Source organism: Danio rerio, chromosome 10, assembly GCF_049306965.1.
Source record: "Danio rerio strain Tuebingen ecotype United States chromosome 10, GRCz12tu, whole genome shotgun sequence".
Taxonomy (NCBI): domain Eukaryota; kingdom Metazoa; phylum Chordata; class Actinopteri; order Cypriniformes; family Danionidae; genus Danio; species Danio rerio.
In genome coordinates this window covers 9,628,721-9,655,986 of record NC_133185.1, presented here as the reverse complement: position 1 = coordinate 9,655,986, position 27,266 = coordinate 9,628,721, and the positions used below count along the sequence as shown (strand labels likewise).

General features: G+C 36.5%; 1 protein-coding gene across 6 annotated transcripts in view; it reads left to right on the top strand.

Moving 5' to 3' along the window:
• Window positions 1-27,266, top strand: part of arl15b (ADP-ribosylation factor-like 15b) — an 84,539-nt gene that overhangs the window by 36,082 nt on the left and 21,191 nt on the right. For 3 of the 6 annotated variants that reach the window (XM_005155620.6, XM_001923512.8, XM_073914437.1), the window contains exons 2-4: window positions 4,723-4,867; window positions 5,112-5,171; window positions 15,993-16,201. In XM_005155620.6, coding sequence (XP_005155677.1) covers window positions 4,723-4,867; window positions 5,112-5,171; window positions 15,993-16,201 — 414 coding nt within the window. The remainder of the gene's footprint in view (window positions 1-4,722; window positions 4,868-5,111; window positions 5,172-15,992; window positions 16,202-27,266) is intronic. The other 3 variants (XM_005155621.6, XM_073914439.1, XM_073914438.1) reach the window with 1 other exon arrangement.

The following is a 27,266-nucleotide window of genomic DNA, read 5'->3' as shown; positions in this document are numbered from 1 at the left end:
AGTGCTTTTACACCTGCCTTATTTGGTTCAGTTGAATCACACTAGAGGTAATTTTCCCTCTTGGTGTGGTTCATTCCGGCAGGTGAAAATGTAGCAATTGCACTCGAGTGCGGACCAAAGCGGACCAAAAAAGCACACAGAGACCACCTTAAAAAGGTAGTCTTGGTTCGCTTTTAAATGAATCCTGGAGAGGTTCGTTTGTTGTGAGAACATGATTCGAGCTAAAACAGACGCAACCAGAAAAAGTACTGCGCCTTTTTAGACTAATCCAGCTGCTGTAGTCTGATCCGCTGTCCCATCTTATGGGGTTTGGAGGAAAAATATTTGTTGACAGCGCTTTACCAACAAACTTAAACAGAGAGAGAGAGGGGGAAAAACATTACTTGACGGATCATTGGTAATATTTGCGGAAGATGACTATGTCGCAGTTTAGCTAAGTTAATTTACGCCTCCTTAAGTGACCTGCGATGCACCTTTGCCATTTGCAATGCATTAAAACATTGTTTTCCAGTCACATGGCCGCATTTTTGTTCTTTTTAACTGGTTCGGACCAAAGCAGTCAGTGTAGTGTGAAAAGGACCCCAAAACGGCAGAAAAATGCTATAATGTATTATTTGTTGCCCTTGGTCTGGACCAAATGAACCGAACCACAGATGTGAAAGTACCCTAAAAGTATGTGCCTCCCATGCTGAAGACACTGGGCCAAAAGATGCTCAGAGGCAGACGAGTAGAACCGTAGGGGGTACATTGGTGCCATGAACAAGATGTGAGTGAGATTTAGGGAAGGGGAAACATTGACAAAGGTGCCCTTGTGATTGACATGAAAGGCTCAAGGGAGATGTTAGCAGTGTTGGGAAAAAGTAATCTATTACTATTTTAAATCACTTGTTTAAAAAAGGAACTAAATTTGTTAGTTACTTTTAAAGGAAAGGAATGTGAAAGTGTATGTTATGCTATCTTTGCATTTTATTTTTGTTCCTTTTTTACCCAACACTGCAAATTATTGATTGACACTAGTGACTGGGGTTTTTCATTACCGTCTTTGTTGGAGCACTTGCCTCTCTTGCTGTTGGACGCTGTCCCGTGACATTGGTTGAAGTCCCATTTGGAAGGGTTTGAGTAGAACTGGAGCTAAATATCAGTGAGTTTTAGGAAGTGTGAGTGTAAAGGAGAGCAGCTAATACAAACAGTGTGAGAAAACGTCACTTCTTTGACCTCAAGGTGCATGTTAGAGTTTTACTCTAGAGGCTGTGGTCATTATCATCCTTTTTTGCCAAGTTTATGCACTTGTCCCCTATGCCAGAGATGCTGGTTAGGTTAGTAGAACTTGAGAGGTTATACTGGTGCCATAAATAGGATAGAATCAAGGTTTTGGGAGTTGACTATTTTAGTGAGACATTCTATCGACTGATGTTGAAGACTACAGTCTTGGGTATCCTTAGTTTAGTATACTTAGTCTCCCATGTTGGAGGCAGTTTTTGGAATCTCACTACTTCAACAGTTTGATTAAAACTGGTGGGGGTTAAATTGGTGCTGTGACTCTTATTTGATTGAGGTTTAGGGGGATGAGTGTAATGAAGGCCAGATAGCCAGAGTAAACCTCTTACAATTATCCATTGACTCTAGAGGTTGTGGTCTGTAATGTCCTTTTTACCATACTTGTTTCTCATGCCAGAGATGCTGGATCAAATTCAACTCAGAGCAGAGTGAGTAGGTGCAGTGGGGGTACAGTGATGGCTTGTCGAGTGATCGGCGTGACTCATGGCACCTGCCTTGTGCATTGCCGTGCATTTATACTTCTGCGTTCTGTTTGTGTTGCTCTGCAATAACACTTCTGAAACACTAGCTGCCAATAGGTGTTTATGTTCCTTTGTGTCGATTATTTTTCGCAGGTATTTTGTTTTTTCTGAATGCTACTAAAACAAATAGCTCAAACTCACTCATTCAGAGGCAGAACTGGTGGACGTGCAACAACTTTAATCAGAAAGTAAACACAAAACAAATGTTTCTAATTGGAGCTCCTTTATGGGACTCACTTGATACTTGTAAACACTCGCCCCATCAGGCTCACGGCTCTCAGCACCGCCCACACTTGTCAGCGCTACCAAGCTGACCAATCACAGAGCTTACGCTATGCGTCATTGCAATGTGTAGTTTAGATATGGAGCGATTATAGATTTTGGTTGTAAGAATATAGTATGAGGAATATTCATGGTTATCATGATTAATAGGCATTAGTTAATTTCAAAACACTACTAGTTTAGAAAATCACATGAAAACTCCTTATTTTAAAGTGTTATTTATTGCTGCTCATTAAGCAAATAATACAGCACAAAATAATAATAAAAACAAATAACAGTCTATTTCTCTTTGAACTTAAAAGTAGAAAAAATGTTTACATTTAAACAAAAGTAATAATTTTACACTGAAAATAAATGTCAGAACAATCAATTAATCACTCAATAAATAACAATATTAAGTATTTAAAAAACTGTATTTGTTTAATGTAAATCTAAGCATCATATTAGCTAAGTATTTTCCTTTTGAAGAGAACAAATAATGTCAAGGGCTGCTAAACCTTTGTCTGAAAAAGGCACTTTTGAACTATATTGTGAAATTTTTTGGTGTTTCGTGTTGTGTATATATATATTTTTTCTTTGGAGTAGAAATGTCTATATTCCATGCAAAGTATAAAGTTGACCAATCAGTTCATCACGTGATTTGCGGTGCGTTTGCGCAATTATTTCAACTAGGTGAATCTGGAAAGCGTGAGTGCGTCGCTCTATTGGAAATAACAAACTTGTGCACACAAAAGACTCAGTTTGTGAATAGCCTCAGCCATAGTTAATCTAGTGTGCATGTGTATTAGCCTCTGTGTACAAGCTTGAAACTTTAAGCTAGCGCACAGCTAAATAACTTTGTTCAGTTGCATCAGTTTTGTTTTGTGCAGACATTTGGTGTTAAAAAGCTATTACGGTTAATTAACTGTGACGAATCAAAGTGCGGTTAAAAAGTGAAATTACTTAATCATTGCATCCCTTGTGTAGTTAATTTTTTTTGAGAGATGCTTGTCAGCGTCAGCATCAGCCAGCGCAAAGTCTGCGACAGTGCAAAGGTAAAAACGCAGAAGTATAAACAAAGTCCCTTTAAGGCAAGTCATGTCACTCGGTGGACATCTTTGAAACGGCTCTCAGGCAGTATGCTCGGGCATTCTGTCTGAATAGAGAAACATCAAATTCTCCAAAATTGCTTACAATTGAATTTTATATTAGGAATCACCAATAAAATTAAACAACAACTGTCTCTTTAGATTCATTTCTAAACGTCTGAAAACCATCCAAAATCGGTAAAAACTCGTGTCTGGTCCAAGCCCCTCCCCCAGAGCATCGTCAGTCTATAGTGATCGATGATAGGCTCCTGTACTAGAAGGCGGGCTTTTTTTCACCATATAGCAGTCGATGATTGGCACCTGTACTAGTAGGTGGGGCTTTATTTACCATGTTCTGTTACACTTTTTCCAATTCAATAAGATACGAGTGACATGTCTTGTGTATAACATAGTCTTTATAAATCAGCCTTAAGAGAGGCCAACTAGTAGAAGCTGTCACTCCAGTGGCGTCAAGAGATGAACTAGCAACTTACAAAAGAAGCTGTGACAAGCTCAGTAAAAAAATATAAAACAAATCAAGTGCAGTCTTGACTGTAAATGTTTCATATGAAAAAGTATTGTCAACACTCAAATTAAATGGATTGTTTTACTTTATATGCGATGATATGCTTGTTAGGATTTCACTTTATTAGCATAGCAACATGCTAATGTCAAAGTCCTTTATTAACAAGTTAATCTGGCCTCTGTACAGTGCCATAAATCAGCCGCTTTTTAGGGTCCGTTTGGGTCAGGATGCTGTGTAGGCAGTTGAAAGTTTTGCAACAGAGCTTAAGAGTTTCTGTGTAAAGACACAGCCACATGCAGCCAAGCAAATAAAGACCTTCAGATGTGAAATGTGCTTTGTAACTCAAAAAAGGCAGACAGGATGAGAAAAATTTAATGCAGATTATTGCACTCACTGTCGCTAGGTTTGTTTTTCCTCAGAAGGGGCCTAACCGTATTACCCGTACCATTCTAATGTAACGTGAAGCAATGTCAAACACGCTTTGATCTTCCTTGCGTAGACGTATAGTAGGAAGCGTTTGATCTGTGAAGCGACGCGATTGGTTTAAGCAGTATTATTGTCTTTCTTTATGCGTGTGTGCTTTGGTGGTTAGTCCCATTCGGCTCTGTTGAAATTTATTGGCCAATTTTTTATTTGCTTTATCACTCAATGTCATGACGTCAACCGAAGAGCTCTGACAGCAGCTTACAGAAAACAGGGCTGTTTTTTTGGCGGAAATATATTGGGGTGCTTGCTTATATCCCAGAACACTGTGGTGACTTTCGGCCCATATGATTTCAATGGAGGCACTGTGCGGTAGACTTGTTTTTTTCGCTCGCAGTAACTTTTCCTCAACCAGATGGTGTCAACAGATGTCAGATGGCTTTGAGATGTGTTTCTGTTTCTAGAGTGACACACGCATACACCCACAGCATTTCTCTTGGAGAATCGCGAAAAAATTGCGTAAACACAAACACGAGTGGAAAGTTTTTAGTCTAAATTGTTATAACCTTTCTAACTGGCCTTCTTCCCCCTCTTTTCCCCTTTCCGTCTTTGTCCCGTCTTTCAGTGTTTCAGGACGTTGTGCTGTAAAGGACCTCCTCCACCCAGACCAGAATATGACGTGGTTTGCATCGGTCTGACGGGTTCTGGGAAGACCAGCCTGCTCTCCAGACTTTGCAGTGAGGCAACAGACAACATCGTCCCTACCACAGGTCAGCCCACCATCATAGAGCAATACCAGACATGTCCTGCAAACACAAACACAGATCTTTGCACTTCCTCCTTGCCAAACACTTTAAATACCCCCCTTTGCATTCAGATTTTGCCTTGTGATTATTTATAAAGCATATTTGATTAAATCTAGGTCTGTGTGTAGCAATGGAAGAGTTTTAATGACTTCCTTTTGTGAAATATTCAAAGCTGCGGTTGCTAATCTTGTTTAACTTTTATTCACAGGTTTTAGCATTAAAGCTGTCCCGTTCCAGAATGCCATTTTAAATGTCAAGGAACTCGGAGGTAAATGCTCTCTGTTGTTAATGAGAATACAATTTTTACATTTATTTTTAATTATGGGTCAATGACAAATAATAATGTGCATATTTAAGAAGATGGAGAACAAAATGAATTTGAACCTTAATGAAAAACTTGTCATGTAGTATAAACCATGAGTAAAAGTAATAACACATTTTCTTTATAAAATATCAGTACATAATTTAACTATTTTATATACTGTTTACATGTAATATAACTATATAACTTTATTAAAGAAAAATATTCCTAACTTATTCAGCAAATGATTGTATGCAGCGGATGCCCTTTCATGCAACCCATCTCTGGAAAACCGAATAAATTCTTAAAATTTAATTTATAATGTAAATGTACTTTTTGGTGAGAGTACCATAACATATATGTCGACAACCTGAAGTAATTCAAAACTTGAAGGGCCCTATCATACACCCGGCGCAGTGTGGCGCAAGGCGTGACGCAGTAGTCTTTTGGTAGTTTCAGCTTGGCTCAAGAGTCGTTTTGAGGCGTTGCGCTGCGCTGTTTAAATAGCAAATGCATAAGCGCTCATTTTTGCCCATAGGCGTTCTGGTCTAAAAAGGAAGGCGTTCTGAGGCGGACCGCTGGCGCGTCGCTATTTTGAGAATCTATAATAGATTTTTCATTAGACCAAAACCAACCCGGTCTAAACTCCGGCGCAGAGTTGCGCCTCGCTTACACACTGCTTAATACGCACAAGAGAGCAATAGGCAAATATCTTTACATATGAAAAAATGTAAATATTAAGGATATATATAGTATATAATAAGAATAGATATAGAATATAAATATAAAGGATTAAAATATTACAAAACATATTATTTTCTAGCCTACATAAATATGAAAAACCACTGCTTTTATGTCTTCTTCCTCTCGGGCTTTTTCAGTTCATTCATAACAATTTGCTTTTGTATAATGTTATTGTTATTAGCAGTATTATTTATTATATCCATATTTATATTTGTTTTTTTAAAAACAAGCTTAGATTTGCCCACCTGTCAGGTTTTAGACCATATGGGGCACAGCATGTGTTTTAGGATATAACTCAGGTTTTTGAGCACATTTTGCTATTATTATTCATTTATTCGTTTGCTGGAAATTAGAACTGAATTTAGAAATAGTATTGAAACTAACATTTGCGCTTAACAAACAAAAGTATTTATTTATAGACTAATTGATGTCTGTGCGTAAAGGTTTCCCTATCCAAGAGCGAAAGTGAAAGTGATCCATTATCTCTCATTCTCAGGCAGTAGATGCTCTGTTTAACAGTCTTCTGTTAAAAAAAACTGTGAACTGTTTGCTTGTGAAATGCTCATTTTTTCCACTTAGACTTACTTTGCGTCCTGTAAATAGCGAATGCGCTCTTGGCGCGACGCAGCTGACTCTTAAAGGGAATGGAAGATGAGACTCTAATTGGTTTATTCTTAAAACACACCTATAACTCATTAAGAAAATAAACTCAACCCTTTTAGAACATGCGCCGCGGCGCAAGGCAGATTTCCCGTCCTTAAATTAGCAAAAACGCGTCCTGACATGCCCTGAAAGCATTTGCGCCCTGCGTTTTACACTTTGCGCATGGACCGTCAAAAAAGAGCCCGAAGTTTTGTTGAAATACTTTTTTTCATGTACACTGCCATTTAAAATTATGGATTAGTTAATTCATAATCTCATACTTGTCAATTAGGGCGCGCAATATACCGTTTGAGCATTGATATTGAAGATATCATGAAGATATGCAATGTTGAGTTTGGATTATAGATGACCAAGAGCGACAGGTTAAAACACATGAGTTTTGTAAAGACTGCAGAATTTAGGCAGAATATAGTGAAAGTTACTTGTCTACATTAAGGCAAGTTATTAAGGCTATGTAAGTGTTTTAAGAGAGTTCAAAGCATTCATAAAGATTCATTTTATTGAACAATTTATACGATGAAGTCTCTGCATTGTTAATTTACATTTGATTACTCAATTTCTGTAACCGAATACTGTTAGGCTGTACTCACACTATGTACAGGTGCCTCATACCTGGCCAAAGCACGCTTGTCCCCCCTCCCGTCTCCCCCGTCGTCCCACTCACACTATTTTTTTTTACAGTTTGCGTTCATTGAACAGTAAGAATGATTAATAAATCAATATGAAGCAGTCCCTTAAAATCACGTCTCGCTTTCAGTTTCGGGCTTTGGCGTGTTTTGCACTCACTCTACAAACGTACCGCGCCAAAGCCCAAGTGAACCGCGCTCATACCTCTTCCAACCGGGCCAGGCCCGACCAAGTGAACCGTGCCTGAGCCCGATTCAGCGCACTCACACTTCTCAAACGATCCGGGAAACTGGCCTGGGCATGGTTCGGATAGCATAGTGTGAGTAGGCCCTTAGACCCTCCCCAGCAAACCATGAATCAGTTTTTCACTTTAATTTTACCTTAATTTGCTCCATTGTGTTCATTTATGACTGCATTTTGTGTGTTTGTGTGTGTGTGTGTGTGTGTGTGTGTGTGTGTGTGTGTGTGTGTGTGTGTGTATATATATATAAATATTACATAAAATATATTTACATTTCACTCCCATATAAAATCAGCCTATTCAGTCTAGTCTTTTAAACTAGAAGAGTTATTTAGGTTGTCTTGTGAAATCAAATCGCAATGTATTATACAATACATCACAGAAAAAAAACATTGCGATGTCAAATTTTTACAATATTGTGCAGTTCTAATGTCAATATCTTATGCTCACCAAGGAGTTATTAATTTGCTGTTAAACAGTAATGTTGTAAATTGATATTGCAATGTAAATATTTTCTATTTCAATACAGTTTAAAAATTTAAACTGTGTTTGTTATTCAGAAATCATTGTAATATTATTGGCTCTAGAATTTTTGGCGCTCAACTTGTGGTTATTGTGGGTCCTAATGCCCCAGTATATTGATGGGCACTCTATACTGCTCAGTGAGCGCTGTCTAAGAGGTTAAACCTCGTTTAGATGTTTAGAACCTTGTTTATATGTTCCTCTCCACCAATCAGCTGGTGTGTGGTGTGCATTCATCATCCAGGTGGATGCACACTGGTGGTGGATGAGGAGAAAAAGTGCTTTGAGTGTCCAGAAAAGCGCTATATAAATGTATTATAATTATTATTATGAATTATTAGTGTCTTTGCTTTCACTTTCAATCAATTTAATGTGTCTTTATGGAGTAAAAGTCCATCTGATAGCAGACTTTTGCAATGCAAGAAGTGCATTCAAGTCACTCTACGAAGGAATAAATAAATAGAACCAGCCAAAAAAGCATTATATCATTGACCCATTATTGAATATCTGCGAACACATCTGTAGTCATATTTCGAACTTTAATTTCACATGCGATCTTTGAAAAAAGTAAACTTTGGCAATGCATCATCTGACACAGCACGGAGAAGATAAATGTTATTTGACACAGATGTTACACAAGGACCCCACCAGAAAGGATACAAGCTCATTTCTTTGATGACTAATAGTTTTTTCTTCAAGGTAAATTGAAACCCCAGGAAACACCAGTGCTTGGATGCAGCACGCAAAGGAAATGTTTCAGATGTCACTCGCTCAATGAACCCAGAACCATGTTGGCCCTCGTTTCCCCTTTTCGTATGAGTGATGGGCTGCAGCTTTGAATATGTCTTTAAAATGAGTGAGTGATGACGAGAACAAGAGGGTGTTGGGGATGCTGGGAATCCTGGGGGAAAGGAGGCATAGGTGGGTGATGAGAAACCGAAAATGCTGTATTCACCTTTGCCATGTGCATTGAAATATAAGGTTAAAGAAAGGTTAATGCCACTTTTTCGATCGAACAGTGCACCCAAAATGAAAAAATGATTTCCATGTTAATATTTGTTTTATTGTTTAAAGGTGTAATAGCATTTCCTTCAAATTTTTAATAAAAATGCTGCTATTTAGAGCCTTTAAAAAAAAGAGAGAGAATTACAATTGTTCAGGGATGCTTTTCCCAAACAATGACATAATTCATGGCTGAAATGCCATAGTGCGATGCATTGTTTAGAAAACGAATGACATAGTGACAAGTGTTTTCTAAAACCGTAGTTGCTTTGTCGCAGATTCATCGTTTGAACCATGTTGGCTATAACGTAAAATGTCCATAATGATGCTGTAAATTGGGTGGAGTAACAACTTTTTAGGCAAGGCAAGTTTATTTATATAGCACATTCCATACACAGTGGCAATTCAAAGTGCTTTACATAAACAAGAATAAAAAACACAAGAATAAGAAAATAAAACAAATAATAAAAATGATTAAAAACAAATGAAAATGTAAAAACGGGTTATAAAAGAATGAAAAAGAAAAGAAAGACACTATAGTGCGACCTGACAGATGTAGCACAGTGCTCATTTAGTAAAGGCACAGCTAAACAGATGTGTTTTCAGTCTTGATTTGAACGTGCCTAATGTTGGAGCACATCTGATCATTTCTGGTAGCTGATTCTAGCAGTGAGGTGCATAGTATCTGAAAGCAGATTCACCCTGCTTTGACTGAACTCTTGGCGCCCTATCATACACCCGGCGCAGTGTGGCACAAGGTGTGGCGCAGTAGTCTTTTGGTAGTTTCAGCTTGGCGCAAGAGTCGTTTTGAGGCGTTGCGCTTCGCTGTTTAAATAGCAAATGCATTAGCACTCATTTTTGCGCCCATAGGCGTTCTGGTCTAAAAAGGAAGGCGTTCTGAGGCGGACCGCTGGCGCGTTGCTATTTTGAGAAACTATAATAGATTTTTCATTAGACCAAAACTAACCCGGTCTAAACTCCAGCGCAGAGTTGCGCCTCGCTTACACACTGCTTAATACGCACAAGAGAGCAATAGGCAAATATCTTTACATATGAAAAAATGTAAATATTAAGTATATATATAGTATATAATAAGAATATAGAATATAAATATAAAGGATTAAAATATTACAAAACATATTATTTTCTTGCCTACATAAATATGAAAAACCACTGCTTTTATGTCCTCTTCATCTCGGGAGGCTTTTTCAGTTCATTCATAACAATTTGCTTTTGTATAATGTTATTATTATTAGCAGTATTATTTATTATATCCATATTTATAATTTTTTTTTTTAAAAACAAGCTTAGATTTGCCCACCTGTCAGGTTTTAGACCATATGGGGCACAGCATGTGTTTTAGGATATAACTCAGGTTTTTTTGCACATTTTGTTATTATTATTCATTTATTCGTTTGCTGGAAATTAGAACTGAATTTAGAAATAGTTTTGAAACTAATATTTGCGCTTAACAAAAAAAAAGTATTTATTTATAGACTAATTGATGTCTGTGCATAAAGGTTTCCCTATCCAAGAGTGAAAGTGATCCATTATCTCTCATTCTCACGCAGTAGATGCTCTGTTTAACAGTTTTCTGTTAAAAAACTGTTAACTGTTAACTGTTTGCTTGTGAAATGCTCATTTTTTCCACTTAGACTTACTTTGCGTCCTGTAAATAGCGAATGCGCTCTTGGCACGACGCAGCTGACTCTTAAAGGGAATGGAAGATGAGACTCTAATTGGTTTATTCTTAAAACACACCTATAACTCATTAAGAAAATAAACTCAACCCTTTTAGAACATGCGCCGCGGCGCAAGGCAGATTTCCCATCCTTAAATTAGCAAAAACGCGTCCTGACACGCCCTGAAAGCGTTTGCGCCCTGCGTTTTGCACTCTGCGCATGGACCATCAAAATAGAGCCCTTGGAGTTTGTAGTTTATATGATCCGAGTGATCTGTTAGGTTTGTATTCAGTGAGCATATCTGTAATGTATTGAGGTTCTAGGCCATTTGGTGATTTTATAGACAAGTAATAATACTTTAAACTCTATTCTGAATGTAACTGGGAGCCAGTGTAAAGACCTGAGGACAAGTGTGATTTGCTCTGATTTCCTTTAGAAAAAAAAAAAACTTATTATTTTTGTGCAAATTATTGTTTTCAACACACACATAAAGAAATTCCAATATTAGTTTTAGTAAAAACAACTCAATTTGCATATTAATTGAAATATATGTAAATGGAACATATAGGAACTATATATGTTTCCTTTACAAATGTCATTGAGAGCATTTCATATTCTATTAAAACAGAAAACCACTTAATTAAAGCGTATTCTAATCTCTTCTATAAATCATATAAATCATTAATAGTTGTAATTTACAGTTGTCTATTTATTAAGAAAAGAAAATCTTCTACTTAATAATTATAATAATGATTAATATTCTTAAGTTGGATATTGTTTATTTATTTTTTATTCCACTTTTACAGTTTGACGAAGATTTTTCAATTCATTATCGCTAAAACTGAACTGTAAAAAATACTTTAAAAGCAGATTACATGCAAGAGAGATGACTTTAATGTTTCTTTTTTTTTTTTTTTTTTTTTTAAATGATTCAGTTTAAATGTTAAACCATTTTAAACGAATAGGGCATAGGGCGCATAACTGGGAATAGACAACAGCCAGGAACTATGCTTCTAACTGCAAATCCAGAGGTGTAAATGCAAGCATACAAATTTGCGATGCAGTTTGCAGATGTTCGTTGGAAAAATGAATTTGGTAAACACCAAATTCACAAACTATGTTTAAAAACGACAGAACTTGCAACTTTAGCTGGCTAACAATGTTTTTCAGAAATGCACCTCAGAACAATTAATGTTTTCATTAGTTGTTTTATGCAAAAAAATATTCTGACAACATTTTTCGGTTTACAGAATTAAACACTTTTTAATAAATAATTTTAAAACAACTATTAGTCATTGTTACGTTCCCTGCTCAAACAAGACCCCTCATCCTAAGGCAACGAGACATAAATAAACAACAGCCAAAGTGATCCAACTGAATTATTTATTAAAATAAAAGAATCAGCAAAATAATCCGAAATTACAAGAAATGGAAAGCTCAAAAATATAATAAATAAATAATCAAGCAAACCTAAAGCAACTAAAGTCAAAAAGAAAGTTTAAAGGAGAACACAACAAAAAAAGCTGTCAGAAGTCGTAGTGACGTAGAGGAATGAGCGAGAGTGAGAAATCTGCTTCCCTCTGTTTTAAAAGCCTGACATCGTCAGCGCCAGTGGTGTAGTGGTTAGTGTTTCAACACATGCACTCGGGTGCTAACGTCGACCTGAGTTCGATTCCCGCCTCGCTGTCCTATGCTGATCCTTCCCCTCTCTTTGCTCCCCATGCTTTCCTGTAAATTCTCTACTGTCCTATCCAATAAAGGTGAAAAACCCAGAAAAAAAAAGAGTCTGATATCACCAAATCAACCAATGGAAAACTGAAATGGGAAAAAGACACAATAAGATCAATTTATTGAAATAATCACAGAAGGAGTGAACACACATACCGATTATTATTTTTTAACTATATTTAACTATTTAATTATTATTTTACTATTATTATTATTATTATTATTATTATTATTGTTATTAAGTAGGATATTGTTTATTTATTTATTTATTTTAGAAAAGTCAAATTACAAATTTACACTTGTAAGCCACAACAGAAAGTTCTAACCAGCAGACTCATGTCATATACAGTACAGATACTTAATAAATAACCTACTATAAATTAAAAGAATTAATGTGTGATTTTTGTTTTCACAAGCTTTGGAGACGTATCAAATATTTCGCTTTTAATTAATAAGTCACCTGAGGCTGTGTTCAAACTGACATAAATGTTTTCAAAGTGCACTGCGAAGGCAGCGCCATTGTAAACATAAAGATCGCTAAAACTGAACTGTAAAAATAGTTTGAAAGCAAATTACACCTAAGAGAGATGACTTTAATGCTTTTTTTTTTTTTAATAATTCCAACTTTGCATGTTAAAATGTTCTAAATGAATAGAGCATAGGGGGATAAGTGGGAATAGAACACAGCCAGGAACTTGGGAATAGAACACAGCAAGGAACTACAGTATGTTTCCGACTACAGCTCCAGGGGTGTGGTTGCAAGTGCTCAAGTTTGCGACGCAGTTTGCGAATGTTCATTGGAGTGACAGATTTGGGAAATGGCAAATCAACAAACTATGCTTGTAACGACAAAATATGTGACCTTAGTTGGCTAACAATGGCCTTGGGAAACGCACCTCTGACTGACTAAACTGCCATTTTGTCATTCTTTTATAGTATATAACCAATCGTTTACTAAATAGTCATTATCTTTAAATAATATTTGAAGAGGGCTTAACATCAAGCAGTTATCTTGTCCAAAATGTCGTCTGTAGCTTTAAATTGCACAAGCTTGTCTTTATTTTTAGTTGGATCCCGACTGGCTGTCAGCATTTTAGCATTTATTAGCTAAGAAATAATTTGTTCTGAAAGTCATCCCAAGAATATCGTTTCTCTATAACTCTTTTGTTGTTTTTGTCATCGGAAGCATTTTTAAAACCTTATCTTTATCATTCAAGTATTTATGTTAAACATTTTATTTAAAGTTATCATGCTTGACGTGAACAGATCTTAAGACTTGGACTCTCATTATAATTTTAGTGAGAAACAGCCCACATTGGAAAGTTGCCTTGAAATTGATGAACCTCTGAAATCACCTTGAAAACCGGTTTAATTATGCCCTATTTTCCTTTTAAGCACTTTGGAAACCTTTCCTCCAGACCTCAGACAAGTTCAGCTCGGTGTCAGGGGCCTGCGGAGCGCGACCGCTTTTTCCCCCAAAACATCAGTGTAGGGTTACGGCTGGGACATTAACCTTGAACCTGACGCGGAAGGCTCATGTCACACTTTATTGATGGAGGTTGTATGCCGGCTTGACACACCGGCTCTCCCATCGTTTCCGCCACAGCCATTGAGACGGTTTACCTTTTTTTCGTCTCGTATGTTATTGGTTGGTCTGCCCGTCTGGCCCGTGTTTTGGGTCTCCGTGAGTGATCTCAGGAAGACGTTCAAAGCGCCGCGCTGTCTGTGCGCGTTTCCCATCAGTGTCACGATGACACCCTGTGCAATCTGCCAGCCGCACCACCAAGAGAAGGGAGCCCCACATGCTCACATTCACCATCTCGCTTCGGCCATCTGAAAGCACTTAGCACACACTCTCTCTCTCTCTCTTTGTTATTCTGGACCCCAGCCATGATGTAATGATTTCTGCGAAAATGTGCTTTACTTGCATTATCACATGAGATTGTAATGCACCGGCCCGTTACTGATAAATGCTGTTTTGTTCCGTCACATTGTTTTGGTCTTAATCCACATGTTTACGCAGTCAGAATGAAAGTACACCGCTGCTTTTCAAAGCTCCCCCAGACCTCCCAGTGTTGTGGCTTTTGTGTTTTCACAGCCAGTAGATGGAGACTTTGAGCTAATGGCAGTGTTGACACACATTAATGACTGTTGTGTTTTGGAAAAGCCACACCATATAGGAAAGAAATATCAAGCTAAACCATTGTGCATTAATATTTAATAATGCTTGCTCAAATGGCAACAGCAGATCAAACGCTGCTTAATTAGATGAGTCAGCCTCGGACATGGCCTGTCTGTGAGGATCCTAAATATTTATTGTGAGTCACAAATTGTCTAAACATCTGCGGAAAACATTATTATTTCTTTGGCCGGCTATCGCAAAGTGTGTTTGCTGTTGCTGTCAGGCTCGCATGTCAGCGGTTGGAAAGCTGTTGCTGAATACCGCAGTGGATAATACCTAATGAGAACTGGAAGCATTACATTGTACATCATACACAGCGATGATATCGTCGAGCTCTGAAACTCAATCTGATAGGGGGAGTCTAAACCGAGACCTCTAGAACAAGTTTTAGCGTCGATAATTTGGCGAGGCATGACTAAGAGCTCAATTTGTGGTGTGACAAAGGCTCAGAAGTTTGGAAGTGGAACCATTAAACTCACGTCCAGTGTGTTTAGCGAGGGGATCGCACAGCTGCTTAGTGTCAGGCAAACAGCTTATACGCTTTGGCTGAACTTCAAGAGCTTCGAATAAAGCTGTCGATTACTCTCTGGCATTGATTTAAGACGCCACCTTTTCAAATAGCATTGATTTTAATATTTCACGCTTTGAGATGCAATCAGAGCTACTTTTTCTGGGCTTGTCATCACAGGAGATGATGCACACACGCAGCGCGCTGGTAATTAATGTGCGAATTCCATTCAGAAAACTCACAGGCGCATGAGGTATAGACAAACCGGGCTCTGTTTTTTTCACGGTTAGGGTACAGGCCCCGCAGTGACTCACTTTAACCAAAGCCATGCTGCGCTTGTGTGTCTTGGTGGCCACATTTTTGTACCCCCAAATTGCTGTGCACAAGAGAAACCATATGTTCACTGTAAAAGTGGGCCCATTTGAACTGTGCTGTAGACTGGCCATCAGAAGAAACCATTTTAATATGCTCTCAGGGTCGACTTTAAAGAAACGCAGTTGCGTTGAACGCTCTTCATTTGGACACGGCTTTTCCCACAGGCCTCCCTGAGCGGGAGTGCAAGTTGGCATGAGCTCTTGAAGTCATAAAAATACATAATGCAATATCCGCAATGATTTTTGAAAGGAGTTCGGGGTCCTCACCAAATGCATTCCAGCAATGTTCAAACTGATACTGTGTCGAAATACGCTTCTCACGTAGTTGCCAAACGTTTTCCTGAACCTCTCCTCGTCCTTTTTTTTTTTGTAGTTGTTTTCGCCATGGGCACCATCTGATTTAAGTCCTGCAGGAAAACCACCTTTTTTCGGTGAAGGGGTTAATGTGTGTATTAAATGTTATGACTTCCTCGCTGCGATCGTGACGGTGTGAATTTATGTGTTTTGTGTTGCAGGAGCAGACTCAATTAAGAAGTACTGGAGCCGGTACTACCAGGGCTCTCAGGGGGTGGTGTTTGTTTTGGACAGCGCTTCGTCGGAGGAGGATCTGGAGGTGGCGCGTACAGAGCTCCACTCGGCCCTGCAGCATCCGCAGCTCTGCACACTTCCCTTCCTCATTTTGGCTAACCACCAGGACAAACCTGCTGCCCGCTCTGTACAAGAGGTAACCTAATACTCGCTTAACACTTCCCTTCCTCACGCTGGCCAAACGCCAAAACAAACCTGCCGCCAAGTCTGTACAAGCAGTAACTTTGCACTCACTTAATACTCCCCTAATACTTCCCATCATCAAACTGCTCAAACACTAGGACAAGTCTGCTGCCCGATTGGTGCATAAGCTAACTTAAAACTCACTTTGTGTGTATCACATTATCATTTAGATTTTAACTACCACAATGTCATGCTGTGGTTTTCTCAAATATTAGTGATCATCATCTCATTCCAAACCTTAATAGCAGAGTCCCAAAGATTGGTAGAATTGCTAAAAGTACACTGTATTTGATTTTGCATTTGTTTTCCAGTTAAATAAATACAGGTTTGGAATTACGTTTTGGGTGAATGAATTTAGCAGAATTTACTTTCGTTCATGAACTTATTGCTTGCTTTTTTACTGTGGCTTTTATTATTTTGCACTTACTTGTTTGCTAAAGTGAACATAAAATGAGCTGTATTCTCTCTCACTAACTGATACTTATTCAATATACTCAGTTTTCCAAAAATCACCCAAAGGGGTCCAATTATTGTAGTATCTACATTGCAGAATCCACTGCAAAAGCCAGCTGACAGTCAATGATTTCGGTATGTCAGGGCCTTTTTAAACAGAACAAAAATTTTCAGTTTGACAGCTCTAAGTAAAAATATCTTTATACTGTTATACTGTGTTTCTACAGTTGAAGTCCAAATTATTAGCCCCCGTTTGAATTTATCTTGAAATATTTCCCAAATTATGTTGAACAGAGCAAAGATATTTTCACAGTATGTCTGTTAATATTTTTTCTTCAGGAGAAAGTCTTATTTGTTTTATTTTGGCTAGAATAAAAGCAGTTCTTAATTTTTTAAAGCCATTTTAAGGTTAATATTTTTAGCCTCATTAAGCTTTATTATTTTTCGACAGTCTACAGAACAAACCATCGTTATACAATAACTTGCCTAATTACCCTACCCTGCCTAGTTAACCTAATTAACATACTTAAGCCTTTAAATGTCACTTTAAGCTGTACAGTTGTGTCTTGAAAAATATCTAGTAAAATATTATTTACTGTCATGGTGGTAAAGATAAAATCAATTAGTTATTAGAGATGGGTTATTAAAACTATTATGTTTAGAAATGTGTTGGGAAAATCTTCCCTTAGTTAAATATAAATTGTGGAAAAAAATAAACAGAGGGGACTAATAATTCTGACTTCAACTGTATATATAATTTTTTATTTATTATTATAATTTTTTAATCAGACATAACATTTGTCCCATTTTTAATATTTAATTGAATCACTCAATAAGACAGACGTGCTGTCAGCTACTAGCAGTTTTAGCACCATGATTATTTATATATATTAAAAAACATAGCTAAGATTTCATTATTCAAAAAAAAAACAAACACATATTTTTGGTCAAAATCGCACAAATTTTCTTTGAGAATGTAGATATTAAACAATAACGCCAAAGGACAATGCTTCAATTGAGGTGGTGTTGCGTGGCTGCAGTTTTTTATTCTTGGAGGATATGCTTGTTGTTTGCAAACACTGACAGGCCACAAGACATTCTCCCACAGATCTGCAGCACCCAGCTTACCCACTTTCTCAGGCTTTCCTGACAATAAGTCTTTGTGTTGTTGGGAGCCCAAAAATACTGGTGGTGTGGAGAAACACTACAGCTGTTGTCCCATCTCATAAGAGTGTATTCATTTTACCGATCGCTGCATTTGAGATTCATTCAAACATCATTTCAAAAGCGAGTGGCATCAAAATTAAGACGAATTGCTGACTGCTGTTAGTAATGGCAAACAGTCGGAATGTGCGGCATGTCTCTGCTGTCACATTTCTATTTTAATGGTCCCCTTGTCACTTTTATGTTTGGAGGATTGGGTTACTCAGCCTGTGCGTCTTTTCCTGAATGATTTGGTGTCTGTGTGTTATTTGGCTGATAGAATGCGCGTTGGTTTGTGTGTCCATGTGTTAGCATGCATGCGCGCACATCTGCTCAGAGTGGAGAAATCTGTCCGCGAGCTGCAGGGTATCACCCAATGCACAGAGCGCTAATTAACTGGCCAAGAAGTGGTCCTGAGTGAGCAGTAAATATCTGCCTTTGGAGAATAACACATCCCAGTTCACTGATGTGTGTCAAAACGGGGCTTTTCAGTTGGCAGCGACGCTCGCTCTCCTTGCTGGAGATACAACTTGGGTTACACAAGATCGGACCTGACCAGCTTGTTTTCCATTAAATTGCTCTCAATCGATTTCAAACTGGATCAGATCTCTTGGACCTCCTATGGGCATTTGGTTGAAAGAAGAAAAGATCCACAGTGCAAGAAAACAGAACTGGTCAAATATTTTTTGGTCATTATAATGGATGAGATGAGGTTGCAGCCATTAATGGTTTTTATTTTTTTTATCGAATCTGGCAAGGAATTTCTGTTTTCATTTTTAAGAAGGGATGTTATTCTGCTTTAGATTTTGTATATTGCGTGGCGGCTAGTCGGGTACAAAGGAGAACATTTATTCATTCAATTTCCTTCGGATTAGTCTCTATTTCGGAGGTCGCCACAGCGGAATGAACCACCAACTATTCCCGCATATGTTTTATGCAGTGGATGCCCTTACACCCATACACACTCATTCATACACACTTATATGCTACGGACAATTTAGTTTATTCAATTCACCTAATGCACATGTCTTTGGACTGTGGGGGAAACCAGAGCACCCGGAAGAAATCCATGCGAGCAAGGGGAGACCATGCAAACACTACATAGAAATGCCAATTGGCCCAGCCAGGACTTGAACCAGTGACCTTCTTGCTGTGAGGCGACAGTGCTAACCACTGAGCCACCAAAGGAGAACAACTGAAAATTATTAGTAAATAATATCATTGTCATTGTATGCTTAATTTATGTTTTTGTATGTAGTTTTTTATATTTGCATTGTAAAACAATTTTATATATACATATATATGCCAAATAATTGCTGTTAATTTTATAATAATAATAATAATTTAAACATAATTTAATAATTTTTTAAAACAATTTTAGCATCTTTTTCCAACTAAAATCATTTATCAAATTCTTATGGTATAATAAACTTTTTTTTTTGTGAAAATGTACCCTCATGACATAAATTTTGCCTGTTTTAATATAGATTTATACACTCAGAACACACCACAACACATCTTAGACACACCAGTTCAATATTCAATAACTAAAATAATTTATCAACCAATCACACTTTCAATTTTACTAAATTAGAAATTCCCTACACTGTTTTTCAGACCAGTGCCTAAACCTTTTCTTTTGATTGACGGTAGTGGGCCAAAGCTAAATAAACTATTTTATATTATTTGCCATAGTAACTTCCTAATTTAATAATATGTAAAAATAAATAGAAAAAAAATGACAATTTATTTTACTCTACTTATAATACAATAAAACATTTCAACAGTCTCATTTATAACACGATAAAGTTTAATGAAGCTTTTTTTATTTACAAAAATTTTACACTCAATAGTGTGTGTCCTATAAGTGTGGTTTTAGCAACATGCCACACAAATAAATTGTATATGTCAACATCTAAAAAAAAAAGTGTTTAAGGGTTTCATGATCTTTTAAAAAAAATCACATTAATTCACATTTAATTAAAATATTTAATTTCAGTTTGCTTTTTTGTAGGTCATCAAACTAACAAACATAGGTTATGTTAAATTTGAAACCTTCACCATTATTCTTCTCTTATATCTCTTCTCAGATGGGATGGTGGGCCAAATCGAATGTTACCATGAGCCAACTTTGGCCTGCAGACCTTAGTTTGAGCATCTCTGCTCCAGGATAAAATTAGACATGCAATGAAAGGAACTTCTACTGATTTCCATAAAACTTGGGGTCCTCTTCTAGTTTATTTCAAGTGAAATGTTTATAAAGTCCTGAATATATTGTTCCTCTAGAAGTAATGCTTTTTCTAGTTAGTTTGGATTGATAATTGACTTCATTTTGAATATCATTCTGTATACCTGTGATATTATTGTGTGCATATCCATTTGGATGACTATGGCATTTGTGTGTTTGTTTTAGAGTTGCTGCATATTGTGTTGTAGAGAGTGTGCTTATACAGTACATGTCATCAATCATTTTATCATTATTTAGCTGTATTGATCTGTAATTGTATGATGAATCTTGCTGAGTTTGGAGAAAATAAAAATTGTGGGGGAAAAAGAATTGACCATATTTGGCTTTGCATTTTGCAATTTGGCGCAGTTTGTCTTGACCCAGTGTGTGACCCATTTTAAATTATTCAGGAAGTGTAGATTATAGCTTTAGAACAAGGTAGACCATAAAATGCCCAGGCTGGCCAAAATTCATATCCTAACTTAACATAGATGTTGTCTTGTCTATTCTTCTATCACTACACTATACTCATCATGTGATGCCTCCAGCAGGCACACAATGTCATGAAGTTCAATTGCTCTCAAACTGGTTCCTTGAACATTCCATAATGACTTTACTTAACTCAAATAACCTCCATGGTCACCACATCTCAAATTAGTAGAGCTTCTTTGGAATGTGCTGGAATAGGAGATTTACATCACTAATGTGCTGCTTGAAAATCTGCAGAAACCGAGTGATGTTATTTTGTCAATATGGTAAATATGAAATGTTTTTAGTACCTTGTTGAATTTATGCCTTAACCTATTAAGGCAGTTCTTAAAGAAAAGGTGTCTATCAAGGTGTATCTAAAAAAGTGGCCAGTAAGAAGTATATAGCATTTTTTTGTAGGGCTGCATTTGCTGAATATGTGGTCTATAAGTCTTTAGAGTTTTTTTTTTTAACACTTCAAAACTGTCTTGCTGTTAAATGTTGTCTTGAAATACAATCGTCCCTGTATACCACTTAATCTGCACATGCTAGCCTGCAGAGATATTTCAGATCGTTATTCATTTTTGCCAGATATAAATTGCTCATATCATATGGCGGTCTGCTTCACATTCGAGTTTGCATGGAAGTGGCCCTTCACGCCAGCATCAACCTGTTTTGTTTTATATTTCAGGGTGTGAACTGTGATGGATCATCTGTCTTGCCCAGGATAAAAGTTTCATAATGCATTTGATTCCAATAAAGATGTCGATACTTTTAAGGGTACTAAGTAATCTTCGTTAAGGGTTTCAAACATGTTATTGCCAGGGACCCCCAGCTATGAATATCCCATTGTGCCCTTGTGAAAAATACAGGCATATTTTCATGTAGACTCATTTATGTTATATAGTATAGTTTATTAGGATTGATTTGTCTTTGCGCATGCCCCAGGTAATGTTTGATTGGTCACAATGTTTCCTAGTCCAAGTTGTTTTTTGTTAGTTTAATGTATATATAATGTGTTATATGTATTTTGACTTGTATGTTTGTAATGAGGCAACAAACACATTTAAATGGCTGAACATAAGTGTTTAATGAACATTTATGTATCATGTCATGTCACATAGCTCTTGATTTTTCTGGTAACACTTTACAATAAGGCTGTTTTAGTTAATGTTATTGTGCATTTACATTACAACAATACATTTATTATACAGTTAGGGATTTCTAAGGCCCAGTCCCAATTCTACCCCTTAGCCCTTCCCATTACAATTCTCTTTAGCTTAAAGGCGTAGGGCTAAGGAGAATGGGTAGATAGCCCTTAGAACAGAGATTTTTCAGGACCACACTTAAAACCAAGGGGTAAGAAAATTTCCCAGAATACACCAGCCACAACGGCAGTATAGCTGCATCCGGAAGTGAGAAGATGCACAAATGAGTATTTTTGCTATCTATAATCCATAATAATAACTCCCATATAGTAGACTCACAATATTTTGTCCCTCGATGACACTCGAATCCCCTGTCAGAAAGGGCTAGTGGCTGTGAATAAGCTTTTTACAGTGCCTGCTTTGTGTGTTTGCATAGATGAATATGACCAATGTGTAAATGCACAGTACAGTTACGATCTTATTGCCACATTAGATCGTTATGATAACAAAATATATGCCTCCAGTGATTTCCTGAAGATAAATACCAAAAAATAACACAACTGGAATCAATACAGAAGTCGCGATGGTCTGATCTCATATGAAGCAAGAGATCACGGTGACATATGATAGTGCTATATTCTATAGGGGTGTCCTGTTTCAAGAGGTAAATTTTGAAGCCCTTCCCCTTCACACTCTGTTTTAAGGGCCAAGGAGAAGGGGTAGGGGTACAAAATAGAACTGGGATTGGGCCTTAGTGTTACAATAGGAGATTTTTTTTTACAATGAAACCAGAATGAAACAGAATAAAGTGACTGCTACAGCTAATGTTAACAAGCATGAATTTGGAATGTTAGTAATGCATTAGTAAATGTTAAACTATGATTAATAAATGCTGTACAAGTAATATCTTAATTAGTTCATGTTAGTAAATATATGAGCTAAAGAAACCTTGTAAAGTGTGTCCATTTTTTTTAGTGCGAGAGTGCCATTAAACTTTAAAAACCCATCTGTTTATGTGGTGGTTTTAAATACATTCAAACCACACCAAAGTAACTGACATGAACTGTTGGAGCGTCAGAGCAGAGCTCATTGATATTCATGATCCTTCCAAATATGTCAAAACTAATCATTGTCATATTAAGGCAAGTGCCTTCCTTTCTAAAAATGTTTGCACTTACTGTACCTTAGCATACCTTCTATTTACATATTAGAGAACAGGGTAACATATTGTATCAATACATTCTATGGCATCTTAGTATTTAGTGAGTTGAAGTTATTATATTTAACAGCATAAACATTTTTAATGATTAATAATCCAAAGCAGGTATGAGCAGGTATTTTAAGTTGTATACAAATACAACTAGAAAAAGGATTGACTGATTGATTGATTTTCAAAAACAAATGGACGTTTTGTATTCATGCATGTTGTATTATTTTTTTATTTCCATTTATATTAGTCAATTAAGAGTGCACTGAATCTAGGTGTAGTGTGGTTGTTTGCCAGAAGTTGACTTGTTACATGACCTGATTTACTTCTTCTGAATATCAAGTATCAATCCGAGCATCTTTTTTCTTAATTAAGAGTTTATAGACTGGTTGCAGGATGATTAGGTAGTTTTCGATTAGGTAGACAATTAGGTAGGGCCCTATCACACACCTGGCGCAAAAAGGCGCAACACATTTAGCACGATTTGTTGCTATTTTTAGACAAGCACAACCCTAATTTTCATGTTTTGCGCCACGTTGGTTAAGCTGCAAATCATTTGCACCCCTTTGTGGACTCATGGGTGTTCTGGTCTAAAAAGGAGGTGTGTTAAGGCACATTGTTGGCCCGTTGCTATTTTGAGGAACTGGAATAGACTTAGCAATAGGCCAGCTAAAAGCTGGTCTAAAGTCCAGCTCAGAGCGAGTTAGTTATGTGCCTATGTGAGTCCAAAACACATACACATTGCTGAATACACACAGGATTTACAGCAATACACAAATATCTTCACATATGAAAAAAAAGTAAAGGATTAAAATAATACAAAAACTTATTTTCTACATAAACATAAAACAAGGGGATTTTTTAGTTTATTTATGACAATTTGCTTTTGTATAATGTTATTATTGTTTGCAGTATTATTTATTATATGCATATTTAAATTGGTTTTTATTAAAACTTGTTTAGATTTGTCCACTTGCTGGGTTTTCGAGACGGATGCATCACCATATGGGGCTTAAGAATAGGACGTGTGTTTGGATATAATTCAGTTGTTTGACCACACTTCATTATTATTGCTCATTTCATTAGTTTGTTAAAAATTAGAACAGAATTTAGAAATAATTTTCAAACAAATCTTTGCGCCTAACAAATGAAATTAAATATGTAGATTTATGTCTTCAGTGGAGTGTGTACAACGTTTCCTTATCCACGAAAGTAAAGGAGTAAAGTGTAAAACTAAAGTAAAGATGCCACATGGAGGAGGCTCGTTCTTTTTTCTCGCCCTGCAGATGGTCTGTTAAACTGTTTGTTTTTTTTGCTAGTAAAACTTTCAGTTTTCACTTACACAGTCTGCCATGTAAAATGCAAATGCACCATGGTGCAACACAATTCACTATTAAAGGGAATTGGAGGTGAGACTTGGTTTGATGCACGTTGTGTTCAAAATACACCCATAACTTATTAAGAGGAAAAGCAAAACCCTATTAGACCATGCGCTGGAGCGCAAAGTGTATTTTTATAGCAAAATAGCAAAAGTGGATTTGAACATGCCCTTAGTGCTTTTGCACCATGCACTTTAGACTTTGCGCCTAGATCAGTTAAAATAGAGATCCTAAGGTTTTGAAAAAGAGACATTTATTCATGCATGACTTAAAGTCATAATGTTTTAAGAGAAAATGAAAAACTAAATTAGGATATTATTTAAAATAGCTTAAAATGGTTAGTCATGTTATCCAAGTTGTACTGAACTCAACTAGTGACTGATTAGTGACTACCCAATGACTAGTCCAACTTGGGAATATTTTTGTTCAGCTTATAAAGACTCAGCTCGGGGCTCTCGACAGTGTTTTGATTGGACTAGAGTAAAAAGAGACTGGTCAAGAAGAGTAAAAAGTCTTTATTACGAAATATGATGCAGGAGGAAAGGGTTGTGATTTGTATGCCTGTAAATGAGAATTTCAAAAGAACCCAATTGGTTTGACTTCTAGATTTATGGTGTTTTCTTCTTGCCTTTGTGAAGATGAGACAGAAGTAAATTTAGGACCTGTTGAGATGTTTAAATGTGGGAATAATACAAGTGGTTAAAAATGTGGCAGCGGGGACCTATTGTACTGAAACGGAATAAACCAACGCACAACTCAAACCATCTCAACAACCATATGAAAAATAATGCTTAATTCTCTGCTTCTTGTGTGTGAAATTGTGCCAAGTTAACCAAAGGCTGCAATTAAGGTTGCTTAAGGAGACAGATGTAACAAGAAGCTAAAGCCAATTTTGATTAAATTTGAGTAGAATTTCTTTCCTTACAGTTCTGGAAATCAGTAAGCATATCATTGGACTGTTGAAACTCCAAAGCCAAACTGAGAGGGAGAAGTTGTGGAAAAATTAATGAAGAGCTAAAAGAGTAAAGCCAGTTATGCAGTTAGTACCATTCAGCTAGTCCATTAACAAAATACTAATCCAAAAAGTGATGTGAGAGACCAGCTCGGTTCAGTCGGTACAAAAATGGAATCTACGTCCTTCATGGTCACACAGCAATCTGGGTCCGAACAACAGACCCGTTTGTTGTTTTCCACGGGGGCTCGGAATTTGCTCAGCCGACATTGGCATGGTTTTCAGTGCTGGGTGCCAAGGCCAATGTCTGATCAGCAGGAGAAACACCATTCTCCCTCATACTGCATGCGCACACGCACTCACTCAACTGTCTGGGTGTCTGTCTGGCTTTACACCCCTTCCTCGCTCTCTCATGTTACTTGCTGTGGGAAAGATTTGTGCTGTTCATTTTTTGCTCTTGTTGTCCCTCTCTCTTTCATTTTAATTATGCAAAGATGCTGGAGTCTAATGAACCCCATGGTTTAGACCAATGGCTGTTGACTGGATTCAAGATTCAAGTTGACATTGGATGGCAATCCAGCACAGATCCAAAATAGTTACTTGTGCACAAGTAAACAGAAATGTTGATAAGATCCAAGACTTAAATGTATTAATGATAATTTATTAATAAATCTAAGAAAAACACAACAAGGTTCTCTTTATATTTTGAGCAGGAACAAACTGCCTCCATGCTAGGTTTTGGGAGATAATCATTATACTTTGAGTGTGCACAGAACAAAATGTAGCCACAGAGTGAAAGTGTGACTTTTGCTCAGTCCATTGCCCGAGGCTTAATGTACAACCAGTAAGCAGTATTAGTAAAAGTAATTAATATTTCCTATAACTGTTGGTGGGTATAACGTGTGAAAGGTTTGCACTAGGCAAGGCAAGTTTATTTATATTGCACATTTCATACACCTTGGCAATTCAAAATGAAAATACAAGAGCTAAAACAATTTGACCCAACTACTTCCTACTTTTTAGTAGGGTCTAACACAGTACAATAGGAAATATCGGTGACACAAGCATACTGTGATTGGCTAAATGAATGCCACATATTTTACACTGTGTTGTGCTCTTCCTTTAGCAGTTATTTCATTTGCTTTTCATTGTCTACATTCCAGCTCCAGAATTATGAAATTTAGTTCAGGGGACCATTCTGAAAAATTAATTGGAGAATCAGGAAACATCTTACTAGTGTCTATATTGACAGCCATCTAATTAGCGATTTGGGAAAAATCTAATTAATGATAATTTCTTATATATATATATATATATATATATATATATATATATATATATATATATATATATATATATATATATATATATATATATATATATTTATATATATATATGTGTGTGTGTGTGTGTATATGTGTATATATATATATATATATATATATATATATATATATATATATATATATATATATATATATATATATATATGTATATATATATATGTATATATATGTGTGTATGTGTGTGTGTTTGTGTGTGTGTGTGTGTGTATATATATCTATATATATATATATATATATATATATATATATATATATATATATATATATATATATGTATATATATATATGTATATATATATGTGTGTATGTGTGTGTGTTTGTGTGTGTGTGTGTGTGTGTGTGTTTGTATATATATATATATATATATATATATATATATATATATATATATATAGATATATATAGATATATATAGATATATATATATTTACACACAAACATGCATGCACACCTGAAATGTAATGATATATATTAATTCATTTTCTTTTTGGCTTAGTTTTTTTATTAATCCGGGGTCGACACAGCGAAATAAACCGCCAACTAGGAAACTATGGTAGAAACAATTTTGCTTAGTCCTCCTTAACATTTAGCCAGTTGCAAAGACAGTCCAGTCGATTGACATTATTGGGGGACAA